The sequence below is a fragment of the Lipophrys pholis genome (assembly GCF_963383615.2).
Source record: "Lipophrys pholis genome assembly, chromosome: 1".
In the NCBI taxonomy this organism is placed as follows: Eukaryota; Metazoa; Chordata; class Actinopteri; order Blenniiformes; family Blenniidae; genus Lipophrys; species Lipophrys pholis.
In genome coordinates, this window is record NC_137635.1 from 48,591,167 (window position 1) to 48,613,360 (window position 22,194).

The 22,194-nt window shown below is 43.2% G+C and overlaps 1 protein-coding gene across 1 annotated transcript in view; it reads right to left on the bottom strand.

The window, feature by feature from the left end:
* The window catches only part of cadm3 (cell adhesion molecule 3), a gene marked incomplete at its 3' end in the record, with an annotated part of 90,244 nt that overhangs the window by 41,423 nt on the left and 26,627 nt on the right, over window positions 1-22,194 (bottom strand). The window contains exon 3 of the mRNA XM_080474219.1: window positions 9,454-9,603. Coding sequence (XP_080330345.1) covers window positions 9,454-9,603 — 150 coding nt within the window. The remainder of the gene's footprint in view (window positions 1-9,453; window positions 9,604-22,194) is intronic.

Below are 22,194 nucleotides of genomic sequence, written 5' to 3' on the forward strand. Positions count from 1 at the left end.
GAATGGTGGTCTTTTCGGGAAATGCACTTTACTTCTCTCGCCGAAAATTTGAGTCAGAAGATCGATGCCGCCCTCATCCGAGCGCGGTATCTATCTTCTCATCTAATTCTCTGCGAATAAAATGAAAAGCATATTTCTCAAATGTCACCGAGTTCCTCTAAAGCTCGGACTTTGAGGTCCGCTTATTTATGGTTGAAGTCAGGGAATAGAAATTGCGGGAGAACTGAAGGTAAACCACGCGGTGCTCTAATGATGTGCCGGCAAAAAAAAAAAAAACATATGAAGGAGGAGAAGACCTTCGCAATCCCAACTCTGCTATTATTTATAGCGCCTCACTTTACTGTTTCTGCACAAACTCATAAAGGTCGGAGGTGCCAAAAAGTCAATTCATTGAACGAAGAATGAAAACAGAAGCATTTTTCTGCCATATTAAAGACAGGAAAACAATTAGACTAAAACACTGTATGTGTGTGTTTTTCTTTGTGTTCTTTATTGATTTTTACCTTTATTTCTATGAGCAAAAAGGAAAAAAAGGATCAATTTGAAATCACACGGGGAACATTTTTCAATACATTAACTTTAAAATAAGCCTGTCTGTCTCATACGTCTCCACATGTTTGCCTTGTTATATATTTTAAGGGCACCCTGGAATCAAAGAGAGTTTATATCTCGGTCCTGTGATGGTTGTCGGGAATCTCCTGGGAGACTTTCTGGGAAAACGTTGACTGATTTGATCTGGATCAATAGTTTTTCATAAAAACAGTAAAAAAACTCAATTAAATTACACATCTCACACGTCGCACCTGGAGTATCCGCCTCCCCTCGCACAGCGTCGTCAGCACTCACTTTGCTTCTTTTGTGGGCCTTCATTTAGGACTGCCAATGTAAATTCTAAAAGTGCTTTGTGTGTTTGAGATGAAATGATTTTTACGGGCTGCAGTCGTTCCCACTGAAGTTAAAGCCTTCCTTCCCCCGTGTCCTCCCATGAGGAAGGAGTCCTCCCATCCACCCTGGTTTGTAAATCACCAGAGAGCCATTACCTTGTTAAATTGCACTGAGGCAGATGATAGCCTGTCTGATGTCTGCCGATACGCTTTTATGGAAAGGAAGGAAAGCACACAACAAATAAATAAAATTATAGATGATCTCAGAGTAAGTGATTATTTCTTTTTTTCCCTAGTTGGAAAAATATGTTTGCCAAACTTCACTATTTGAAAAGTCGATTGTCATTGTTCATTTATTGAGAGCAGACGAGGACAAACTCCTCTGTGGAAACCGCGTCTCGTGAATTTCATAGAATGTACACGTGATAATATGTATGGAGAGCTGGAAACTGGACGTTCAGATGTTTTAGAACCTTTTTCGTGTTCCTGAATCACGCTCAAAGTTGGGAACGGGTTCGCCTCAAAAGATTTTATTTCTTAATCACAAGCAACAGACCAAAACAAATATCCATATGAATCCTCATTTTTGTGGCTGAAAGTTAATCTCTGGCTAACAAGGAAATATAGTATCCCATTTGTTCTACTTTCATATAATCCTTTTGAGATAGGGGGAAAGTAATTTTCATATTTCTGCAGCCATTCCATGCAAAATATATATTTTTTAAAACTCATTTTATAAAATGGTTTGAAGATATTGATTTTACCTTCTGTTGGGGTGAGAAAGTACTGCAATCCTCCGCCTCATATTGTTTCTCGGGTTTGTCCAAACAATTGTAAATTACATTTCACACTTATTGCAGAGAAACTATCGTACAGTAGAACATCTAAGAGGCAACACATCTTCATATCGAGGGAACTGTGAAGCAGCCAGAACAAAACCCATTTTCATATTCCCATCAACCAACATCGGGCCACGTTTCCGAGGTTCGACTGCCACAGAGAAGATGGATTCACATCTTTATGATGGCAATTATGGCGTTATCACACTGGCCATATGTTTGTATTAGCCAGGTAGTGATAATGTCATTTGGCCAGAAACAGCACACTGCAGCTAATAAGTCGAGTGAAACATCACATACGGAAAAGTGGATTATCATTTTATTAACTGGCCAGTGAAGAGTGAAGCCAAACAGGATCTATATTTGGAAATGATTACATTAACCCCTGTTCTAATGAACAATACGCTGGCAGCAGCCACACATTTTGTTTTCTCTCAGTAATCCTCAGTTAAATCCTGGACCTCTAAATATATCTTGAATTTATTTTTTTTGAAATTTTAGCTCATGTTATAGAATCTATTAGTAGATTTTTAATTGCATTCACTTCTAATGTGAAGAGTAATTAGTATACCCACATCATTTATTTGTTTGATCTACATTTATACACAAAAATGGGTTAAAAGATCCCTGATCTCTAGCATCTAACCATAAACCATTGAACTGAGGTGAGAGCTCCAGTTCACACGATGAATAAAATAAAAATAAGGGATTGCAATAGAATGAGGGCAATGTGAGAATGTAAATTAGTAATAGTCTGTTTCGACTGAGTTTAAAAACTACTGGATCGATAGATAGATAGATGGATGGATGGATGGATGGATGGATGGATGGATGGATGGATGGATGGATGGATGGATAGATGGATAGATGGATAGATAGATAGATTTGCAATGAAATTGGTATTTCTTGGCCATTAAAATACTATTTAGCAGCCTCAAATTACTATTTCATGGCTACAACGTACTAATTTGTGGCAAATAGTAATTTGAGGCCAAATTATAGCCTTTCATAGCCATTAAATAGCCATCAAATAGTAATTTCAGGCCACCAAATACTAAATTGGGGCCACAATATAGTATCTCCTGGCCACAAAAATCCCTTTGTGCGTCAATGAAAATTAGACAAATGGTAAACGTAGACACCAGTACACATAATATAAATAGTACACATCATATACATACTGTATATAAACTGTAAAATGGTAAGGGATTGACAATTTGTAAAATAATGATGAACATGTGAGGAGATTAAAACACTACTGTCCAGGTCAGCGGTTATTTAATGATCGGATGTTCTAAAGGATAAAAATTGTTTAGTCGTCTGGCTGTGCGGGTCTTCATCGACCTGTCGCGCTTTGCCAGAAGGCATCAGTTCGAACAGGTGATGAGATGGTGTTGGAGGGGTCTTTGAGGACGGCGTTAGTCCCTCTCAGGCATCTGGAGCTGGCGATCCCCTCCGGGGTGTTTACGACCCTCAGGAAAAGTAACCTCTGCTGGGCCTTCGCCATCACTACCTCAGTGTTACTAGACCAGTAGGACACCGCCTCCCCCACCGAGTCGCCTCACAGCTTCCTCTGTAGTTTGCATGTTCTCCTCTTCAGGTAATCCAGCTTCATCCCACAGTCTCCCAGGTCAATCAGTGACTCTAACTTGCACGAAGGTGTGTGTTTCTATCCGTTATCCCTGTGATGGACTGACCACCTGTCCACCTGGCGCTCTGCCTTTTGCCCCCTTTTGTTATATAGAGGATGGATGGACGCCATGATGAATAGATCAAATATGTAAAGTATGTCCCTGCCTGCTTGTCTTGACAACAGTGTTTTTGTTTCTCCACTTGTCTCGGTCTCCCTCCCGTCTGAGTCTCTCTCGCTGTCTCCAGGTAGCGCTAATGCGGGAACCCATCTGTTTTCGTGCTTTCCTGGCTGTCTAATCTCTTCTATTAGCAGCTACGGGTGTTTTTTTTTCTTCTTTTTTTTCTTCCACTCATGCATCCATCGACTCCCACACGGTGCCTCTGGGGTATCTGTGTGTCCTTTAAAGGGTCTTAAAATAAATTATCTAGAATTAAGGACTTAAAATGAATTAAAATATTCTGTATTGGCAACAGTTATCAGATCATTTATTTTTTGCCATGGAGTGACAGGTTCTTTTGGTTTCAGTGCTCATGCATGGAATATTATATGACCGGATTAGCTGCAAAAAGCCTGCTTTTTGGTCATTGTATCTGCTTTAATAAACACAATTGGGCTTTATGTCCCTGAACAATTAATTTCCTGTTTTGCGCGACTCTCATTAGCTCTGCTCCATTGGAACCAGACTGGTCCCCTTCGTTCTGTTCCTTTGCTTTTTCTTTTTTTAATTCAGCTTTTAAAAAAGAAAGATTTTTCAAAAGTACACACTCTATGTTCCCGTCTTAGTGTCTCTGTCTCGTACTGTAGTACCTCTCATCTTGGTAAAGCAGGGTCAGATTTAACTGATATCAAGGGTTTTGGTTGCCTGATTAATAATAAAAGTCAGTTTGAGCTTTCAATGTGCCGCAGAGAAATGGATCGAATTGATGTAACCCTGTGATTATGCTGGAAACATCAACTTTTCATACATCACAGCGCGAGCTCCGATATTTCACCGTTTTTCACATTACTTGCAAACGAGAACTTTTTCTTCTAATAAATTAAATCCAAGGACTCTTTGCCTGTTTACTGCCTTGTATTCCCTTGCATCATTTTTTTACAGACTCATTACTCTTTTCAAAGTAACACAATGTCGACCTCTCTGTTTCCAGACTCACTTTTTCACCACATCAATCTTTTCTTTTTCTGCATTGCTCAATTAGTAATGTCCCCAAGTGATTCCTCCAACCCCCCCCCCCTTTTAATGTACCATTAATACCTGTTTAGATTAAGTTTAAAGTAATAACGGAAAGCAATCTTGTATAGTTTGTCCTCTGTCCGTTTATCCCCTGCCTTCTCCATCATGCCGCCTCCACTCCGCAGTGTGCCTGCCGTAACCGTGAGGAGTTGTCGCTCATCATTTTCCTTCTTCTTCTTCTTCTTCAATCTCTCGCCAGGCTGTTGGTCCATCCCTCACTCCTCCGGCTCCGGAGCTCCCGTCCATGCTGTGCTCCGCTAGAACACCACGGTGAGAAGTTCTGATTTCTCTCAGTCCCCGTCACCTTTTTGTTCTCCCGCTCGCTTCAATCAACTGTCTTTTTTTTTTTCTTTTTTTATTATATTCCACTTTCCATTTCTTCTTTTCCCCCTTCCTCTTATCCCCCTACATCTTGCTGTCTCAGCTCTGAAGCACACTGCCGGTGCTTTGCTGTTCCGGCCAACTGCATCGATGACTCGCCGCTCTGTCTCGATCTATCACTTCCAAAGTAGAGCACTGAAGAATTTCTCACTGACTTTTTTCCCACAATCATGCCCGGGTTTTTAGAGCCGACCATCCTTTTATTGAACCTTCTTGATATGTCCGATCTTCCCTTTGCCTTTCACTTCTTGGCTCAACAGTTACTGTAAATTACCAAGCAAGAATTTATCGATCTTCTTCTTGCCAACTTAAAGAAGACTTTTCTTTTATAAATTGGCAAACTTCTGAAACTTCTCTGAATTCGAAACAATCGCTTTCATCAGAGTTTATATACCCATCAAAACCAGATTATCATCTGACTCTGCAGTTCCCGCCTGTTCTGTAGAGTAAGCGAGCGCCTTGCAAGCTCATTGATTTGTCTTTACAGCTCACAGGTGTGGGGATTTTGTTTTTTTTTCCTCCACATGAAGGAAATTCAAAACATAGCCTTCGGCTGAAGTGGTTGAAATCACAGAATCTTTTCTTCTTCCTCTTTCCATCAGGTGCACTTTAAACAGCTGACATGGTTGAGGAGATTAATTCTGCACGAGCCTCAACATCTGCTGCGCACACTGGACCACTGCAACGGGGAGTCTCTTGCCTCCACCTCGTCGTTCTCATATCTTCTTCCTGTGCCCCCTCCCCCACCACCTCCTTCTCCTCTTTCTTCAATGCTCTTCTCAATTTCCTCTAAAGTAGCGGTCAGCCTTCAAGTGTTGCATCATTGCAGAGATCAGCCTCGCTTTGTGTTTCCTTTCTCTCCACTGTGGTTGATGCTCCATCTGGACTTGCTCATCTCTCAATTCTTTCCCTCCCTCCCTCCCTCCCTCCCTCCCTCACCCCCTCTCGCCTTTTTGTGTTTTCCAAATTGTCTGTTGCAAAAAGCGTTGGCCCTCGGCAAATGAAAACTTCTCAGCCATTATCCATCTCCACTTTTGCCATTCTCTCTCTCTCTCTCTCTCTCTCTCTCTCTCTCTCTCTCGATTGTTTTAATTCTGCTCTCAAAGTTGACAGTGTGTTGGTGCAGAAGGGAGGTCTCTCCCATCTCTTTCTGCCCCCCCCCCCCCCCCCCCCCCAACACAAACACACACACACACACACACACACACACACACACACACACACACACACACACACACACACACACACACACACACACACGCGCGCCTCATTTCTAATTGCCTCCATCCATCCATCTGCACCACTCTTGTCGCTCCCAAATATCAAGTCTGTTGTGTCATGGTGGATCACTGAAGAGTGGAACAACAAAAAGATAGAGATCCCATTGAGTTTACTTATGTGCCGGTAGAATAGAATAGAATAGAATAGAATAGAATAGAATAGAATAGAATAGAATACGACTTTATTGAGCCTTTATAGGGAATTGCTCTGTTACTAACCATCATTTTCTGAATATTTTTCTCACTGAGTCAAATATATATATATATATATATATATATATATATATATATGGTGCCCCAGACACTTACACTATACCACCCACCCTATACAGTTGTTTTATTTGTGGCTCAAATTATTATTTCGTGGCCATGACATACGTTTTCTGAGGCCAGGAAATACAATAATGCGGCCACAATATAGTATTTTCTGGCCTCAAATGACTATTTGATGAATACAAAATACTATAATGTGCCCTTAAATTATTATTTGCCAAGACATGGTATTTTGTGGCCATAAGTTTTTATTTTGTGGCCACGAAATAATGATTTGAGGCTACATTATAATGTTTTGTGGCCACAAAATAGCCATCAATAGTAATTTGAAGCCACCAAATTGTACTTAATGGCCACGAAATAGTCATTGTTGGCCACTGTCTGTCTGTCTGTCTGTCTGTCTGTCTGTCTGTCTGTCTGTCTGTCTGTCTGTCTGTCTGTCTGTCTGTCTGTCTGTCTGTCTGTCTGTCTGTCTGTCTCATGTTGTAGTTACAGTTCATTGACACTCACTCCAAGAATAAATATCCAGCAAAAACAACCAGGCCACTGAGGAAATCAGATAACATAAAAACCACAAGCTTTACTCCCAGGATGTCACAGTTTGTGAACATAAGAGAAACATAAATATAGTTGATGTTTCTTGACTCACTCAGAAAGTCATGATGGTTTCTATATTCGCCAGTAGTTTTTGAACTCAATCTAAAATGACTATTACTAATCCACATTATCCCGTTGTACTAAATATAACAAAATTGCACATTATTTCATTCATTGTGAGAACTGGCACCAACTTCAGGTGAACGGTCTATGGCAAGATGGTAGAGATCGGGTATTTTCCAACTCATTTGTGTGAAGATATATAGATCTATCTAGCTACGGCCTTCACACTCACTGCTGTGCACACTCCGTTTTACTGCTGACAATGTTTTGAACCCTGGGTTTGAGCCAACACATTCACCCTAATCATTAGAACTGAAACTCTGTGTTCATAATGCCAGTTGCTATTTGCAAGCTTGTCTCTTTTCTGCCACTTGCACCTCTCACCTCACTTTTTTTCCCCCCCTCCTTTCAAATACAGGGTGCATCAAGGAGTGGGAAGTCACTCTTTTCAAAATATCATGAAAAGCCTGTCTGGCTCACCATCTAGTTAGGCCATCAAAAGGCACACCCCAAGTTATGAAAAACTCCAAACAGATTCTCTTAAAAAAAGAAAAAAGGAGCTACAGTAAATCTCATTAAGCTCAGAGGCTTGTTTACATGCCTATTTTTTTTTTTTTTTTCTGCACAATTCTGGAACATTTTTGGAGCTCTGCAATATTACAGTAACATGCTGAGTGCTATCTCAATCTCCTGATGCCTTTTTTTTCCAGGCCTTCTTTTTCTCTTGAACAAAGCTTTTGACCCAAAGTGGTGCTCATTATCAAAGCCTTGTTCGGAAACAGTGCACCGACCAACATTTCTATTTGCAAATAAAGCTTCTGAAAACCATACTCATGCATTATGCTTCAGCGAAGTATGTTGGCAGCATCGTGCCTCTTAAGGCCGTTTACCTCGAGAGGAATGTTTTCAGGCAGATCAGATAGCTTGTGTAAATGCACCAGAGACACTTGAGAAAACCTGTTATTTAATTCACTTCCGCAAGTTGTTCGAGGACAATCCATCAAGATACAGACAAAAACTGGATGCGGCTCCAAGACAAAGGCATCACTTCTTTAATGCAGAGTGGCCTTACACTGCCTGTTCTTGATTATATATATAACCGCGGCTAAGGTGAACATTAACATCGTCGTCCTGGACTGTTGACCCAGAAAATGGTGCAACAGCAACGTTTATCTGATACCTGAAGAGATCAGCCACTTAATCTCTCATCTATCCAACTTAGGGCCCTGTTTACACGGCAATGATTTGAAGGGAAAACACAAAACTTTCGTTGCGTTTTGTGGAACTCGAAGCCACTTAAAACCCAACTTTTTAAAACGGCTTCCAGGGTGGAACTTTCTGAAAACATTGGAAATGCAGCTACTGCACCTGTGCACAGCAGCCTTAGTAAATACTTCTTCTAATGTTTATAGTGAATTGTTTTCTTTGCGCATGTGTGTGTGGTTTCATTACAAAAACAAACAACAGCATCCACTAGTGGCCCTACAAAAAAACTACATCGTTTTAAAAACGTTGCTGTGTAAACGTGAAACTCTTCTGAAACCAAAACACAAAACCTTTAAACGTTGCCGTGGAAACGGGATATTATCGAACCATTTCATCCAAACGAGAGCTGCAGGGCCTCCCACATCCAACACAAGGCAACAGGCAAGTCTGTGTCTTGTGTCAGCTCTACTTGATCTGTGTGGATGAATACCAAAATAAAAGTTTGTCTCACTTATAGTCCATTCATGAAAAGCATTCACACCTTTCTTGTTTAGCTCATCACTGCGATCAATGTAAGCCATTCTTTTTTTGTTTCTTGTCTTTTTCAGTCTTAATTGTACAACTGCAAGATAAACACTGAAACATTTCCATGAAATCTTGAGAAACCCAGGTGAGTGAATGGGTTCGTGGAGTTTCTTTTACATTCTCACTGTGAACTCTTCACATCTCTTGTATGCTTTCCTACTTACCGTCTTCTTTTAGAACATAATTCACCGTCATCTTTCCACTAATTATAAAGCAGTGCTTTTGTCGCTTAAAGTTGACACGGGAAACTGTGTCACGGTTGTCAGGGAGTTGTGTTTTCAACAGCCAGCTACCTCCTCTTTATGGCGCCTCTGTGGTGCAAGTATTGGCAGTACGCTTCCAGTGAAGTTCATTGAGAAGGCATTTATGCACTCCCCAAATCATATTTGGCAAAGCCCACCAGCAGCTTCTGAACACAGCTTGCCGCAGATCTTCTTTTTGAAGTTTCTCTCATTTCCTGTACTTCCCTGCCTCTTACCTCTCTTCTCTCCAAAGTACAGGGTCTGCTGTGCGGTGTTGGACCACTGCAGCGAGGAGTTGTCGCTCTCCTCCACCCGGCAGGTCAGCGTCACCGTGCCGCCCACGGAAACCGTCTCATCTGAGGTCACTGGCTGTAAGGGGTCATCTTCTGCGTAAAGAGAAGACAGAGGGGAACAATTTAATAAGACACACAGAGGTAACTGAGACAAGTGAGAGAGGGGAACTGCTCTCATATGAAAACAGGAGCAAAAATAGTCGCACACACCAACACACAAATCAGATAAACCCACAAAATGCATTACTCGGCTCGCTTTCCCTCTTTCTCCCTATCTCCCCCCACACCCCCACCCACCCCCCACCCCTCCGCCCAGCTCTTTCTCTGCTTGTCAGATTATCTATATATCTCTATCTGTCTTTCTGAAAGCACAGACACAATGCACGCGCACGCGGACGTGCTGTCAGGGGGACAAAAAAAAGCAGACAAATGGCTATCTGGCCGTATGTCTGCGAGGCCAATGTAAGAGCAATGAGTCAGTAGTAGCCCTGGCATCCATAGACCTGAGGGACCAGCAGAGATGAAGAGGCGGTGGCAGACAGTGGCTTACGACAGGTCAAAGCAACAACAAGAGCACTGTCTCATACCTCTAATGGCGATCTAACCCTCTTTTGTCAATATCGGTGTCCGTTTTTAACGTCATGCATATGTATCGCCTGGTACGGAACAAGCTCAAACGGGACAGGCATTATGGAAATGAGCAGGTCAGAGGGAAAGGGAACGAGAATACAAATGACCCGGCATAATGAAGGGAATCGAAAGGCTGTTGCTGAAACCGGAATACCACAAAAATCACTGAAGAGTGAACTGTCTGGGTGTGTAACAGTATTCAAATTAGCTCAAATTATGGTATTTAACAGTGCTCCCTTGATAACGGGTGATGGTGCAGGCTAATTCGGCTTTGCATTCAGTGAGGGTGTCAAACGAGTTTGTGATTCAGAACAAGAGATGTACACTGAAATATACAGCCCCTCGTTATGATAAGTGGCAACGTGGTCGCTGTGTTCCTTTTTTTTTTTTCCTTTTTCTTTTGCTGTGTTGAGTTACCGCGGCCTCGAGTGCACCCGACCGTGTTTTGCGCTCTCTGTCTCTCTCTCTCTCTCTCTCTCTCTCTCTCTCTCTCCCCCTCCACGTTCACTTCTAAACGTGTCAGTGCTCACTCAACCTAATCTCAAGAAAAACAAAAATATAGCATAATTGACGACAAGAGCAAGCCAAACGAGGGAACATCTCTTAAGAAGATATGCCTCAAAGCAGTCCCCTCACCCCTGAAAATACGGCATGTATAAATAGTTTAATTGGAACCAAATTGTCAAGCGGGAGACAGGTTTATATTCGGTGTGGTGCGTTATCACATCCTTGCACCGGCGGTGGAATTGATAGTTGTTGTTTTTTTTTTCCCTCTTCTTCCTGCTGGAAGAACATCTGCTTAAGTGCGCTTCAGCGGAACTCCTATCAACACATGCGAGCGGGGAGGGGTGCGAGACGATGGGAGGATGCAGAAGAGGAGGCGAGCAAACTCACTGCGTGTAGCATCAAAAGCTCACATTTGCAGTACATGAGCAGAGAGGATTGGGCGGGGAACTATGGGCCGGTGTTTCTCTTTGTAAATTTAAAACTGGACAGCCAGTTCAGCATCTCAGAAAACATCGGGAAGAAATCTTTTAGGTTTGCCTCTGGGCTATGAGGATTCAGTGCAATAACAGCTCTGAAAGGTGCAGCCGGTGTTTGCCAGTCACGCTGAGACTTCCACAGTCCTGTCAGGAAGTCGCTCCCCCTGCTCTCTGGTGCTTCACTTCAGCTCTGACCTTGTGGTTAGTTTATCTAAGTACCATGATGGCTCAGGGCTGAATGTGTGGTCAAGTTCACCGCGGATTAGTGTGTCCTGTAATAGCATCTTGTGCTAATTCTTGCGGCTGATCACAGGAGCTCCTCCACTTGGCTTGAACGCGTTGGGAAAATTGGCTGTCCCAGTACATCACTCATCAAGAAAACCACAATGAGCTCCGACAAGTTCGCCAAAGTTAGGCCGAGTCTTTGGCTGCCGCGGAGCGCTGGCATTTCTGACCTGGAACATTCTGTGTGAGAAGCTCAGTGTCACATTAGTTCTGGTATAACAATACCACTGCTCAATTAAAACCTCTTCAGGGAGAATTTTTTTTTTTAAAGCTGCTTAATTGCAAGAAGTCGTCGAGATTCATCCCTTTGTCACCAATTAAATTCCAAACACAGCTTTTCTAACAGTAAGAATCCTCTTCTTATGGGATATTTCATAAATATTATTCTCACTGCCATCCATTCTTCCATCTATTATTCTGTTAATCCAACTTTAAGGTGTTGAAGGGCTCAAGTATGTCCCAGCTGATTATGGAAGAAGTGAGGCTCCATTTACACGACAAAGTTACAAGTAAAAATGCGTTTTTGTTGCAACGTTTTGAAAACGATGTACGCTCACACGTAAACGGCAGAAAAGCCGAAAACTATGCAGTTTTCATGTTGGGCCACTAGTGGGTGCATTTTCAGTTTATTTTTCGTAATGAAACCACACACAGAGAACAATACACCATAAACATCAACAGTGGGAGTAGCAATTGATCAACAATTAACCTCAAACACGTCATTGGATTTCGGGACGGAACCAGAGTTGCAGAAGAAAACCGCTGCACTCACAGGGAGAACATGCAAACTCCACACATAGAAGTCTCCTGAACCAGAGATATTTTTGCCTGTTTGTCTCTTCCCACCATCATTTGAATAGATATATTCAAACCCACATCGATCTTTCTTTTTCGTGACTTCAGGATCACATCCGGTGAGAATATTTCTGATGAATTTGGTATCATCTCATGTATGTTTCTTCAAAATTCATCCTGAAACACGAGAAGTCAGTCCTTGAAAACTCTTTAGTCTAAAATTGGAAACAGCCCAGATTAAATGTCTTGTGGGCTCAACTAACCTTGCTCTTGTAAGAAATAATGATCCGTCGTTGTGCCCCCAGAGACAAAGAGGATAAATTCCATAAATGTAGCGGTCCTTGTCATTTCACACATTTGTTTTTCTTTTGGTTATCTGGTCATTGCTCTGTCTTTTATTTTCATTTAGGATTATTGATCGCGGACGCTGGTTCGTTAAAGGTGAGAGAAGTGAGAGGGAGTGGGGAAGATTGCAGATTCGATCCATGGAAGGGCAGAGGGGATTTGGAAGCAGTACTCGTAGCATGTTCATTAACACTGCTGCAGTGTCCTCGAGCAAGGCATTTAAGTTCTCCCTGATCCAGTGGCAGTCGGCAGCTGGCCCGTCAGACTGAGGTTTGAGATTGTTCCATAAACTTTCTGCATCAATAACTTCAAGCTAATAAACAAAGGTTAATCCCCCTCTTATGGAGCATAAGGCCTACAATGCTTTAATGATGATTAAATAGCACTCTGCATTTTAAATGCAAAGCTCCACTAATGCATACAAATTGTTCGATGTTGTACAGTATATGAGCGTGGCAATTTTGTTAGCACTATCGGTCAAATATTAATTACAGATAAGTTTTCTTTAATTAAGTTGGTGCGTGATGTGAGTAGAATTCAACTGCATGAGGAAAATGTTGTTTAATGTTATTTCTATTGATGCAGTCGGGGTGGCACGGTGGTGGAGTAGTGAGCAGCCTCGCCTCTCAATGAGAGTTCGAGTCTGGGAGTGGAGGTCTTTCTGTGCACAGTTTGCATGTTCTCTCTGCGTGGATGTGGATTTTTCGATGTAGTTTTCATGTTGGACCACCAGTAGGTGCAGTTGGTTGCTTTTGCAATGAAACCACAAACACGCAAGCAGAGAACAACGGGACTACATGGACGTTCATTTGGACTGGCGATGAAGTTGGATTGCCATCCCGGGTGACTCTCATCTATAAAACTGCCAAGTCCGGGGAGACTACAGACTCGGAGTCATGACACTTGAGGCCGATATTATTATTATCCATGTATTCGCGCATGTGAAAAAAAAGTATTTACTCCAGTCGTGGTGCACTTGCGCAATAGCAGTGTTTCTGCCGTCGACACTGAGTCAGAGCATTTTCAAAAAGTTGCGTTTTCAGGGGCTCCGAGCACCATTGTCAGGTAAACGGACAAAGGTTTTCCGTTTTCACTTGTTGACGTGTAAACAGGGCCTAAGATGATTTGAGAAAGTTTGTGAATAGTGCTCTTAAATTTGCCAGTATGTGTCAATGTGCCCAGTGATTGACTGGCATCCTGCTTTTCCCCATGGTCAGCTGGGATCGGTCCCAGCTGGAGAGGATAGATGGATGGATGAAGCTGGACTGGAAGAAGTGATGATCAAAATGGCTGCCAATGTGAAATGAATAAATAAGTAGTTTTTGTTTGGTTGTAAAACTATGATATATTCTTAGGTGGCACATCTGACCCATCTGCTGGTCGAAACGGGGTTCACACCAGTGTGCTAGAGTCACTCACCACCCACGTATGAGCCCATTAAGCTGCAGATACAGATACAGCTGCCCTTATTACCTTTGAAGCTCCTTAAGAGCAAAGTTAAATGGTGAAGAAAAAAAAAGTTCAGCCAGAGTTTAAACGGTTAAGTTGGGCTAAATACCCGAGCTGCAAAAAAAAAAGAAAGAAAAAAAGAAAGAAAAGACCTATCTATCCTTAGCAGACGTTAAGTTAAACACTGAGGCTTGCTCTTCTTACTTCCCTCCGCGCATCCACCCCTTACACCACCACCCTCCCCACCACCCTCCCCACCACCCCAACCCCCTCGAGCCGTAAGCCCAAAGAAAACATGGGTATTTAAAGTAACACAATTTACACTTTCACCAGCCAGCAACAAGGTGAGAGAACACAGAAGTGGAAGGCTGACTTGGGTATCAAGTCAAGGGAGGGAAGAAGGTGGAGAGAGAAAGAGAGAGAGCGTGGAAAGATGGATGGTTAGGGGTATGTGAAAAGGGGTGGGTGACAAAACGAGTTGGGAAACTGCGCGTGTGAAAATGGGAGGGAGAGGAGAGAAGAAGCCAGTGTGACAACAGAGGAAGTGAGTTGAGCCTGAAGGGCTCTGCAATGACGAAAAAGTGAAGGGGAGGGGTAGATCAAGGAATAATTATAGGTTTTTATTCTTATTTTGGGAAAAATAGGCCTATTGTTTTCGTCGGATCCATAGATGAATTATTGGAGCCAAACACCAGAATGCCCAGTGATTTGGACAGAAATTCAGCGTGTCGTGCCCAAGCCAAGCGTTTCCTTCGTGTTCTGGTGGAACTGTAATGACTAATCAATCAATCACTTGGTTATTAAACAGGAAATTATGCAGCAATTACTGTGATAAACAAACATTTGCTATGATGCTCTTCATAACACAACTTGTCATGTTCAAACTTTATGTGCTGATGATCTTGTGCCTGTTTCAAATGGCTTCTCTGGCCTCTGGAGATATTTTGCAGAGATACAACTTTAATTTGTATTAAAGTGGAACATAAATACTGCAAATAGCTGACCACATTCACAGTTTGAACGCTGGCTATTTAATCAAGGTGACTTGTGGGAAAAGGGCTTTAGACGCAACTTTTTTTGTTTAAAGTGGGGCAGTTTTTCCACTGGATGGATGAACACAGTGATCTGTGGGGGCTGATCTAAGTCTCTCAATACATCCACTTAGTGACACTTAATCTTGTCTTTACAGGACAGTGAAGGAGCCACATTTTGTTCCTCAGTGATCATACAGGGGCTAAATCATGCACTTATATGTCAGTAGTTATATCTGGAGAATATGTGCGAAATTACTAGTTTCATAATTGAACTTCACCTTTAAATAATAATGTTAATCATTTGTACAACATCATGTGTACAACATATACTAAGCACACAGACATAATATCAATACGTGGTTTCATTTCACTCCCAAAAATAAACTATTTCTTGAAAGATGTTTCCTCTCTATTCTACGTGGTTCTCTCCCTAAGAAGAGCCGACAGTGAAAAATTCAACCCACCTTGGCTATGCTCTGTGCTCAACCTCTTTTTCCTGCTTCCTCCATCTGTCTCCCTCCATCTTTTCCCCCCTCCTTCTCTCCATCTGCCTCTATGTCCTCCTCGGTTTCTTCTCGTCCTCCCTAACCTCTTCGCCCTTCTGTCGAGCCTCCTCCCCCTCCTCCTGGATTCCTGATCAAGTCGTTTATTTCTCACCATCCCTAATTCCTTCTTTCCCTCCTTATTTTGTTCTCCCAGGGCAGCGTTGCAGCGATGCTGCTAATTAACTCAGGTTAATGAACTTTATTTACTGATACGCATGTGTGTATGTGTGTCTTCGGCGGCACACACCACAGTTATTTGATAAGATTTTTATCCACATACTTGTGCTTGTGTGGTATGTATGTATGTAGGCCAGTGTGAGCGTGTAGGTGTTGCCTTGCAAGAAAGTAATTATCTAACTGTGATTTGGATTGTGCGTGCGAGTGCGTGTGCGTGTGCGTGTGCGTGTGCGTGCGTGCGTGCGTGCGTGCGTGCGTGCGTGTGTGTGTGTGTGTGTGTGTGTGTGTGTGTGTGTGTGTGTGTGTGTGTGTGTGTGTGTGTGTGTGTGTGTGTGAGCCACAATCTTATTATCAACGTTGGTGTGGAACTGTTTGCATGTAAGTCTGTGTTCGTGCTCGAGTGTCATTGTATTTGTTTTTTTCTTTTTCTTTCAGGAAAGGAATTTATCTGTTTGTGTGCAAGCGTGTGGGTTGAAGTATGTGTATCTCTGTGATTTATGAGATGGTTTTTATCTGCATGTGGTGGCGGCCGCGTGCACATCCGTGCTGGGGAGGGCGCCGTTGTATGCGTGTCCACACTCCATTGACGTGCCGGGTGCAGGGCCGTGGCGTGTGACAGACACAGTCATGTGTCATGGAGCTGCCGATGCCGCACACATTTGATGGGAAACTCAGCCAACGGTGAGCAGTTTGATATGGCACGGTATGATACAGGCCATTAACCCTACACGGAGGCATCCACTGGCAATGCACTGCAAGAATGCCGACCCATCCCTCCTCCACCCCCACCCCCTGACCCCACCCGCTGAATTGTACACAGGAGCATGGTCTAATAGCACAGGCACACTGTAGGACATACACATTCGTCATGCACAAACAACACCTGCTCCTACAGCATCTCATAAATACATTGAAATGGGCCTGAAATATATAACTAATCCACTCGGACACAGAAGTCAAACATGCAAACATATGCAAGCACGCTTTCTTGCAAAGCATGCAGAGGACACATTCAGCAAGACGTATATACACACACACACACACACACACACACACACACACACCCTGACACATACAGAGCAGCCTCCCCCACACCATCCATCTATGCCCAGCTGTCCCCCCAACTACCACCCATCCCCCTGGGTGTGTGTGTTTGTGTGTGTTTGTGTGAGTGCATGCGTGGGGGTATGTGCTTGTGCCCTTCTGCCCACCTCTACATCTACAGGCTTCCCTCTCCCCCACTCTTTTTATCTTTTTATCATTGTTTGTGCGAGTTCTTATCCTCCCAGAATGTGAAAGGTTTAACGTTCCAATCAGACATTTCAACAATTTGCCTTATTAACTGAACAAAAACATGAGTGATGTTTCACAATTTGTTTATTTTAAGTGGCAGAGCCCCCTCCTTTTCACTTTCAAATAAACATTTCTCCAGCTTGTCAAGTGCAGAGAGGGTGTAGCGAAAGGTTTAGTTTTCCGCTTGGTTTTCCCAGCGTCGCAGCCCTTAATAAGGGACAGGTTGTTGCAATTCACATTCTGTTTGTCCTGTCATTTAGGGCGCGCTGAACAAATCACTTATAATCTACAGGGGTGGAGGGTGGAGTGCTGCTTGGGATTGGATTTGGGATTTAGGCACCCCCCACCTGCCAATTTAGCGCAAACAAACTCTTTAGCCTTTATGTTTTTCTCCAGCCCGCCTTTTTTTATGAAGATGGAGGGTGTGTGTGGGGGACTGTGGGAGCCCAAAACAGCCACCCCCCACACCCCCACTCACGTCGAGTACCTCTCAAACGACCACCAGCACCCTGCCACCCCACCCTTGCACTGCTGCCTGTCAAACATAGTTAGCTCAGGGCTCAGACAATCCCCCTCCGAGTTGTCATCCACCACAAACTAGACCCCCGCACCACACACACACACACACACACACACACACACACACACACACACACACACACACACACACACACACACACACACACACACACACACACACACACACACACACACACACACACACACACACACACACACACACACGCACACACACACACAGCACCACAGCTCAGCAGAGTGTCTGCAGCAGCAGTGAGGCGCCAAGGCAGCCGCCCCACCCTGCCACTGGAACTGCGCTTCGAAAAAGAAAGCTGAGAGAGGGGTGAGAGAGGGAGAGATGGAGAGATGGAGAGAAGAAGGAGGAGAGAGAGAGAGAGAGAGAGAGAGAGAGAGAGAGAGAGAGAGAGAGAGAGAGAGAGAGAGAGAGAGAGCGAGCTTGCAGAAAGGGCCAGCAGCATCACTGCTGACAACAAAAGAAAAAGGAATGATGATTTGCCAGGAAGAGAAAAATAGAGAGTCGGGGTGACGCGTGAGGGAAAGCTAGAAGGAAAGTATAGGCAGAAAAACAGAGGGAAAGAGAATAAAAGATGGAGAAAGAGAGAGTGAGAGGTGAGCGAAGGACGTGGCAGAAATAAGCATATATAGATAGATGGGCGCAATGAGGGGAGATGACAGGGTGACTTAGAAAAGGGGGCAAAAAGATGGAAAGTGCAAAAAAAAACAAAAAAAAAAAACAATGAGAGCAGTATGGAGGGAAGTAGAGCAAAGCAGAAATGCCGAAAGTGAGAAAAGAGACAGAGAGGGGCAAGATGGAAAAAAAAACAGACAAGATGCTGACATAAGTGCTGAAGTGGAGAGAAGGAAAAACAATGAGAGCTGACTGAAGGACAGGTTTGGATGTTTTTCAATATGTCCTAATAAAATGCATGGCGGTAGTCCTTGTAATCATTCTCCCTCTTCATACTTCCCTGAAGTGCTGTTTTTCTAAGGTGTTCGAGTCTATAAGTGATTGGAGGAACAGTCTTCCATCCTTATTTTCAAGTCCACCGTTACTAAAAAGCTTCAGGAGACTGAGTTTGTCAGAGTCACAGTCTCTTTATGGTGCGATTTTACTTTTTTCTTGGACAGTGTTTGCTTGTTTAGCCACAACAGAAGCATACTTCTGGGTAGTGACCAAAGGGAGCAGCTGTTTCAGGGCCCGTGACACCCAAAAGCCTCACATTCACTGTATGTCAGCTAGTTTGTGAAGGGCAAAGTTCTTGTCATAACTTTGCAGTGGTGATGTATAACATCTGCTCATGCAGGTATTGCACAGCCTTGTAACCTCGCTACGACATGTCCACTGTTCAATCCCAACATGTTCATGATATTTGATTTGTTTTCCATGGCACGTTGATCGCAGTTAGAGGAGTGGGGAGCTCGAGCCGACACCCAGGTGACTTTGGGCAAATGACAGGTTTTCAGTCCTTAAATGAATAGTTGACTTTTCTTTTATGCTTCTATAGCCTGTACGAGCTGAGGAGTCCTATTCTGAATCGGTGGTTGAATCATGCACTGATAAATGGGGACAATGATCTTGCAATGCCACAATGTCACAGCGACGGTAGGAGATTTTTCTTTGGGGTTTCACCTCCATTCAAATTTGTGAACGTGTTTGGTTGTTGTACCGGTATAGTGTTGAGCCTGTGAGGGGGTGGATGTGTGGTTTAGTAAGCCGGCTGTCGTGTACGTCACGGGACTGTGAGAAAATTATTGCCGTCTGTTAGTGATCGCATGACCATGACATCGGCAATCCACGAGCCTGACTCACGGTACTACCATGACAGATATCATCTGCGAGTGTGTAGTCACTTTTATGAAGCACTTTCCTGCTGTTTCAGCAGTCCCAACGCAATGATGAGTAACTAATGGCGACGGCTGCCATGCAAGGTGCTTGCACTCCATCGGAAGGACCTTGCGGTTCAGTGCCTCCCCGATGGAGACTTTGACACACAGCAGGGGTGAGATGGGGGAATTGGACCACCAACAAAATGACTGGAAAACAATCGGTTCTACCAACTGAGAAGCCACTAATAAAGTCCATCCTCCATACGATTCAGGGAGATGAACAACAGATTCACACAAACAGGAAGTCATTAATAACATTCATCTGTTTTTAGCTTGTGGGGTTTCACTCGCGTGCCGGGAGAAAACCAAAGAGAACATGCAAGCTGAATTGAAAATACCACCAAGTGCAAACTCAAACAATGGCCTTCTAGCTGCATAGCCTCAGAGCTAACCACCACGCCTCAGATTTACATGCAATGCCAGAAAATAGATTTTCCTATCTGCAGTGACATCGAACAGACAGGCGTGGATGGCAGTGATTGGAAATGCAAAACATCTGACTTTATGTGAACCAGTGTTAATATCCCGTCACAGATCATATCTCTGCGTAACGCGTACATCTTGCGTAAAGAATAACAGCTTTCTTTTCTAAACACCAACCAAGAATATTTACCACCAACATCACATATACATCACACCCACTCTCCCAGCCTCAATAATATCATGATTTTTGTGTGCAGACATTGTATAAGACATTTTGAAATGTTGCGTTGGATGTCGACTGACACTGGTTTCTGTTGATGAAGTTGTTCCGTGGAATCGCCTGCAGGCTTTGCAGCTGCATTACTCAACAACAATAAACTGTCAGAAAGCAGACTCCATTTGAATTTGTTTGGCTCCAAATGAGAATGAATCATACAATCTTAATGAAGTTCAGAGAGCTATCGTGTTATGCACGAGGTCTGGATTTTTCAGTAAAAGTTCAAAAAATGTTGCTTTAACGAAGATACTAAACGTGAGACTCCAATCTAAACTGATGTCAGATGGTTGATATGCTTTATTCTGTCACACTAGAAATCATGAGTCAGCTATTGTTGTTACATTGTTATTACCCCTATAATCGTCACTGCAGTGCTCCAATACCTTCCTTGTGTTGTAATGCAGTGCAAAGTGCTTTGGTAATTCTCTTCATTTCCGAGCAGCTGTGCCAGCTGAGTTTCTTTAAAAATGAATTGGACACAGGCTGACAGAGAGACGGGGGGAAGAGAGATGTTTTTGATTTTAAGGAGACGAGCTCTCCCCGGCAAGGCTGTGTGTGCACAGCTCAAATGAGCCTCGCCCACAAGAAATCAACATTTGATATGAAAAGGAAAAAAGCAACTAAAGCTTTATCTGTCCATCCATCTGTACACACACACACACACAAGCACGCACGCGCGCACACACGCACACACACACACAGAAGCAAGATAAAGAGGCTAAAATCTTTAATGCCTTGGCAAATGCACTGAATGCCCCTGCCAATAGGCCACTTAAAGAAATGAGTAGTCAATTACCAGAAGTCTGCCCTCTGGACTAAGATCACCGGACCTCTGAAGCAACTCTTACTCCCTGATTTTTCCCTCTGTGCGGACAACATCTTTTTCAAAACAACAGTCACCAGAAGGCTGGAAAAAGTTCCTGAGCTGTACTGGCAAACCACTGTGGATCAGAACTGAACGACAGTTGCATCCCTCTGAAATGGGAATTCACACAAAGCGATAATCTAATATATTTGTCAGCATTTCCGTCCAATTATAAATTATATTTTGATGACATTAGTCTGTCAGTGGTTCTGAAAAAACAGTGAGTAAAACCTGCCAAAAAGAAAACATTACTGAAGCTTTTCTTTTTCATGCCTGAAAGGTTATGTTTTCCCCCCAAAATGTTTTAAATACTAGTTGTTTGTGATTGGTTTAAACTAAGAAATCTTTACTTGCACAATAGAAAACAAGAGAAGCTCCGATGTGTGTGGGAACTCTGTGGGTGAGACCCCTTCCTGTTTCACCATGACAATTCCCCTGTGCACCAAGCATAAGGTCAAGTTCTTGGACTTCACTTGTTTTCCCAACATCATTGCATGACCTCACTAAAGCTCTTGTGGCTGAATGAGTATAAATTCATGCTGCTGGGTTCCAAAGTCTTAAAGAAGGCCTTTCCGGAAGACCATAGCCTCTGACAGCTGCAGATTAATGTCCCGTTTTATTGGAATGATTAAACCCAGTGATTGCATAGCGATGCATACAGAGCTTATAGCATTAGATCATTTGCTGGTGGGATGTTGGTCTAAGCCCGTGTGCCGCCTATCTGTCCCAAAAACACTGAGCTAGTCAGACCAGCATGAATTATCCTGGTAATGCCCGTTTCATCTAGTATAAGTTGTGTTTTTGGTACAGTAGGCTGGTGTTGACTGGAACTAGTGGTTCACCTGCTCAACAAAACCAACATCGGGCTTTGAGCTGCTTTTTCCGCATGTGTTTAAATATCACACGCACACAGAGAGGACCGATAATTACACAGCTTGTACCGCAGTGTGTATAAATAGATATTTGATTCACGCACTGGTTGTACATCATGCTTCAGAGCATTAAAACACACATGAACCTGCGCAGATAGGCGAGAAGAGTCGGGCAAAGTCACCCGCCTTAAACTGTACAGACTCACAAAGACTTACTTACACACACACACACACACACACACACACACACACACACACACACACACACACACACACACACACAC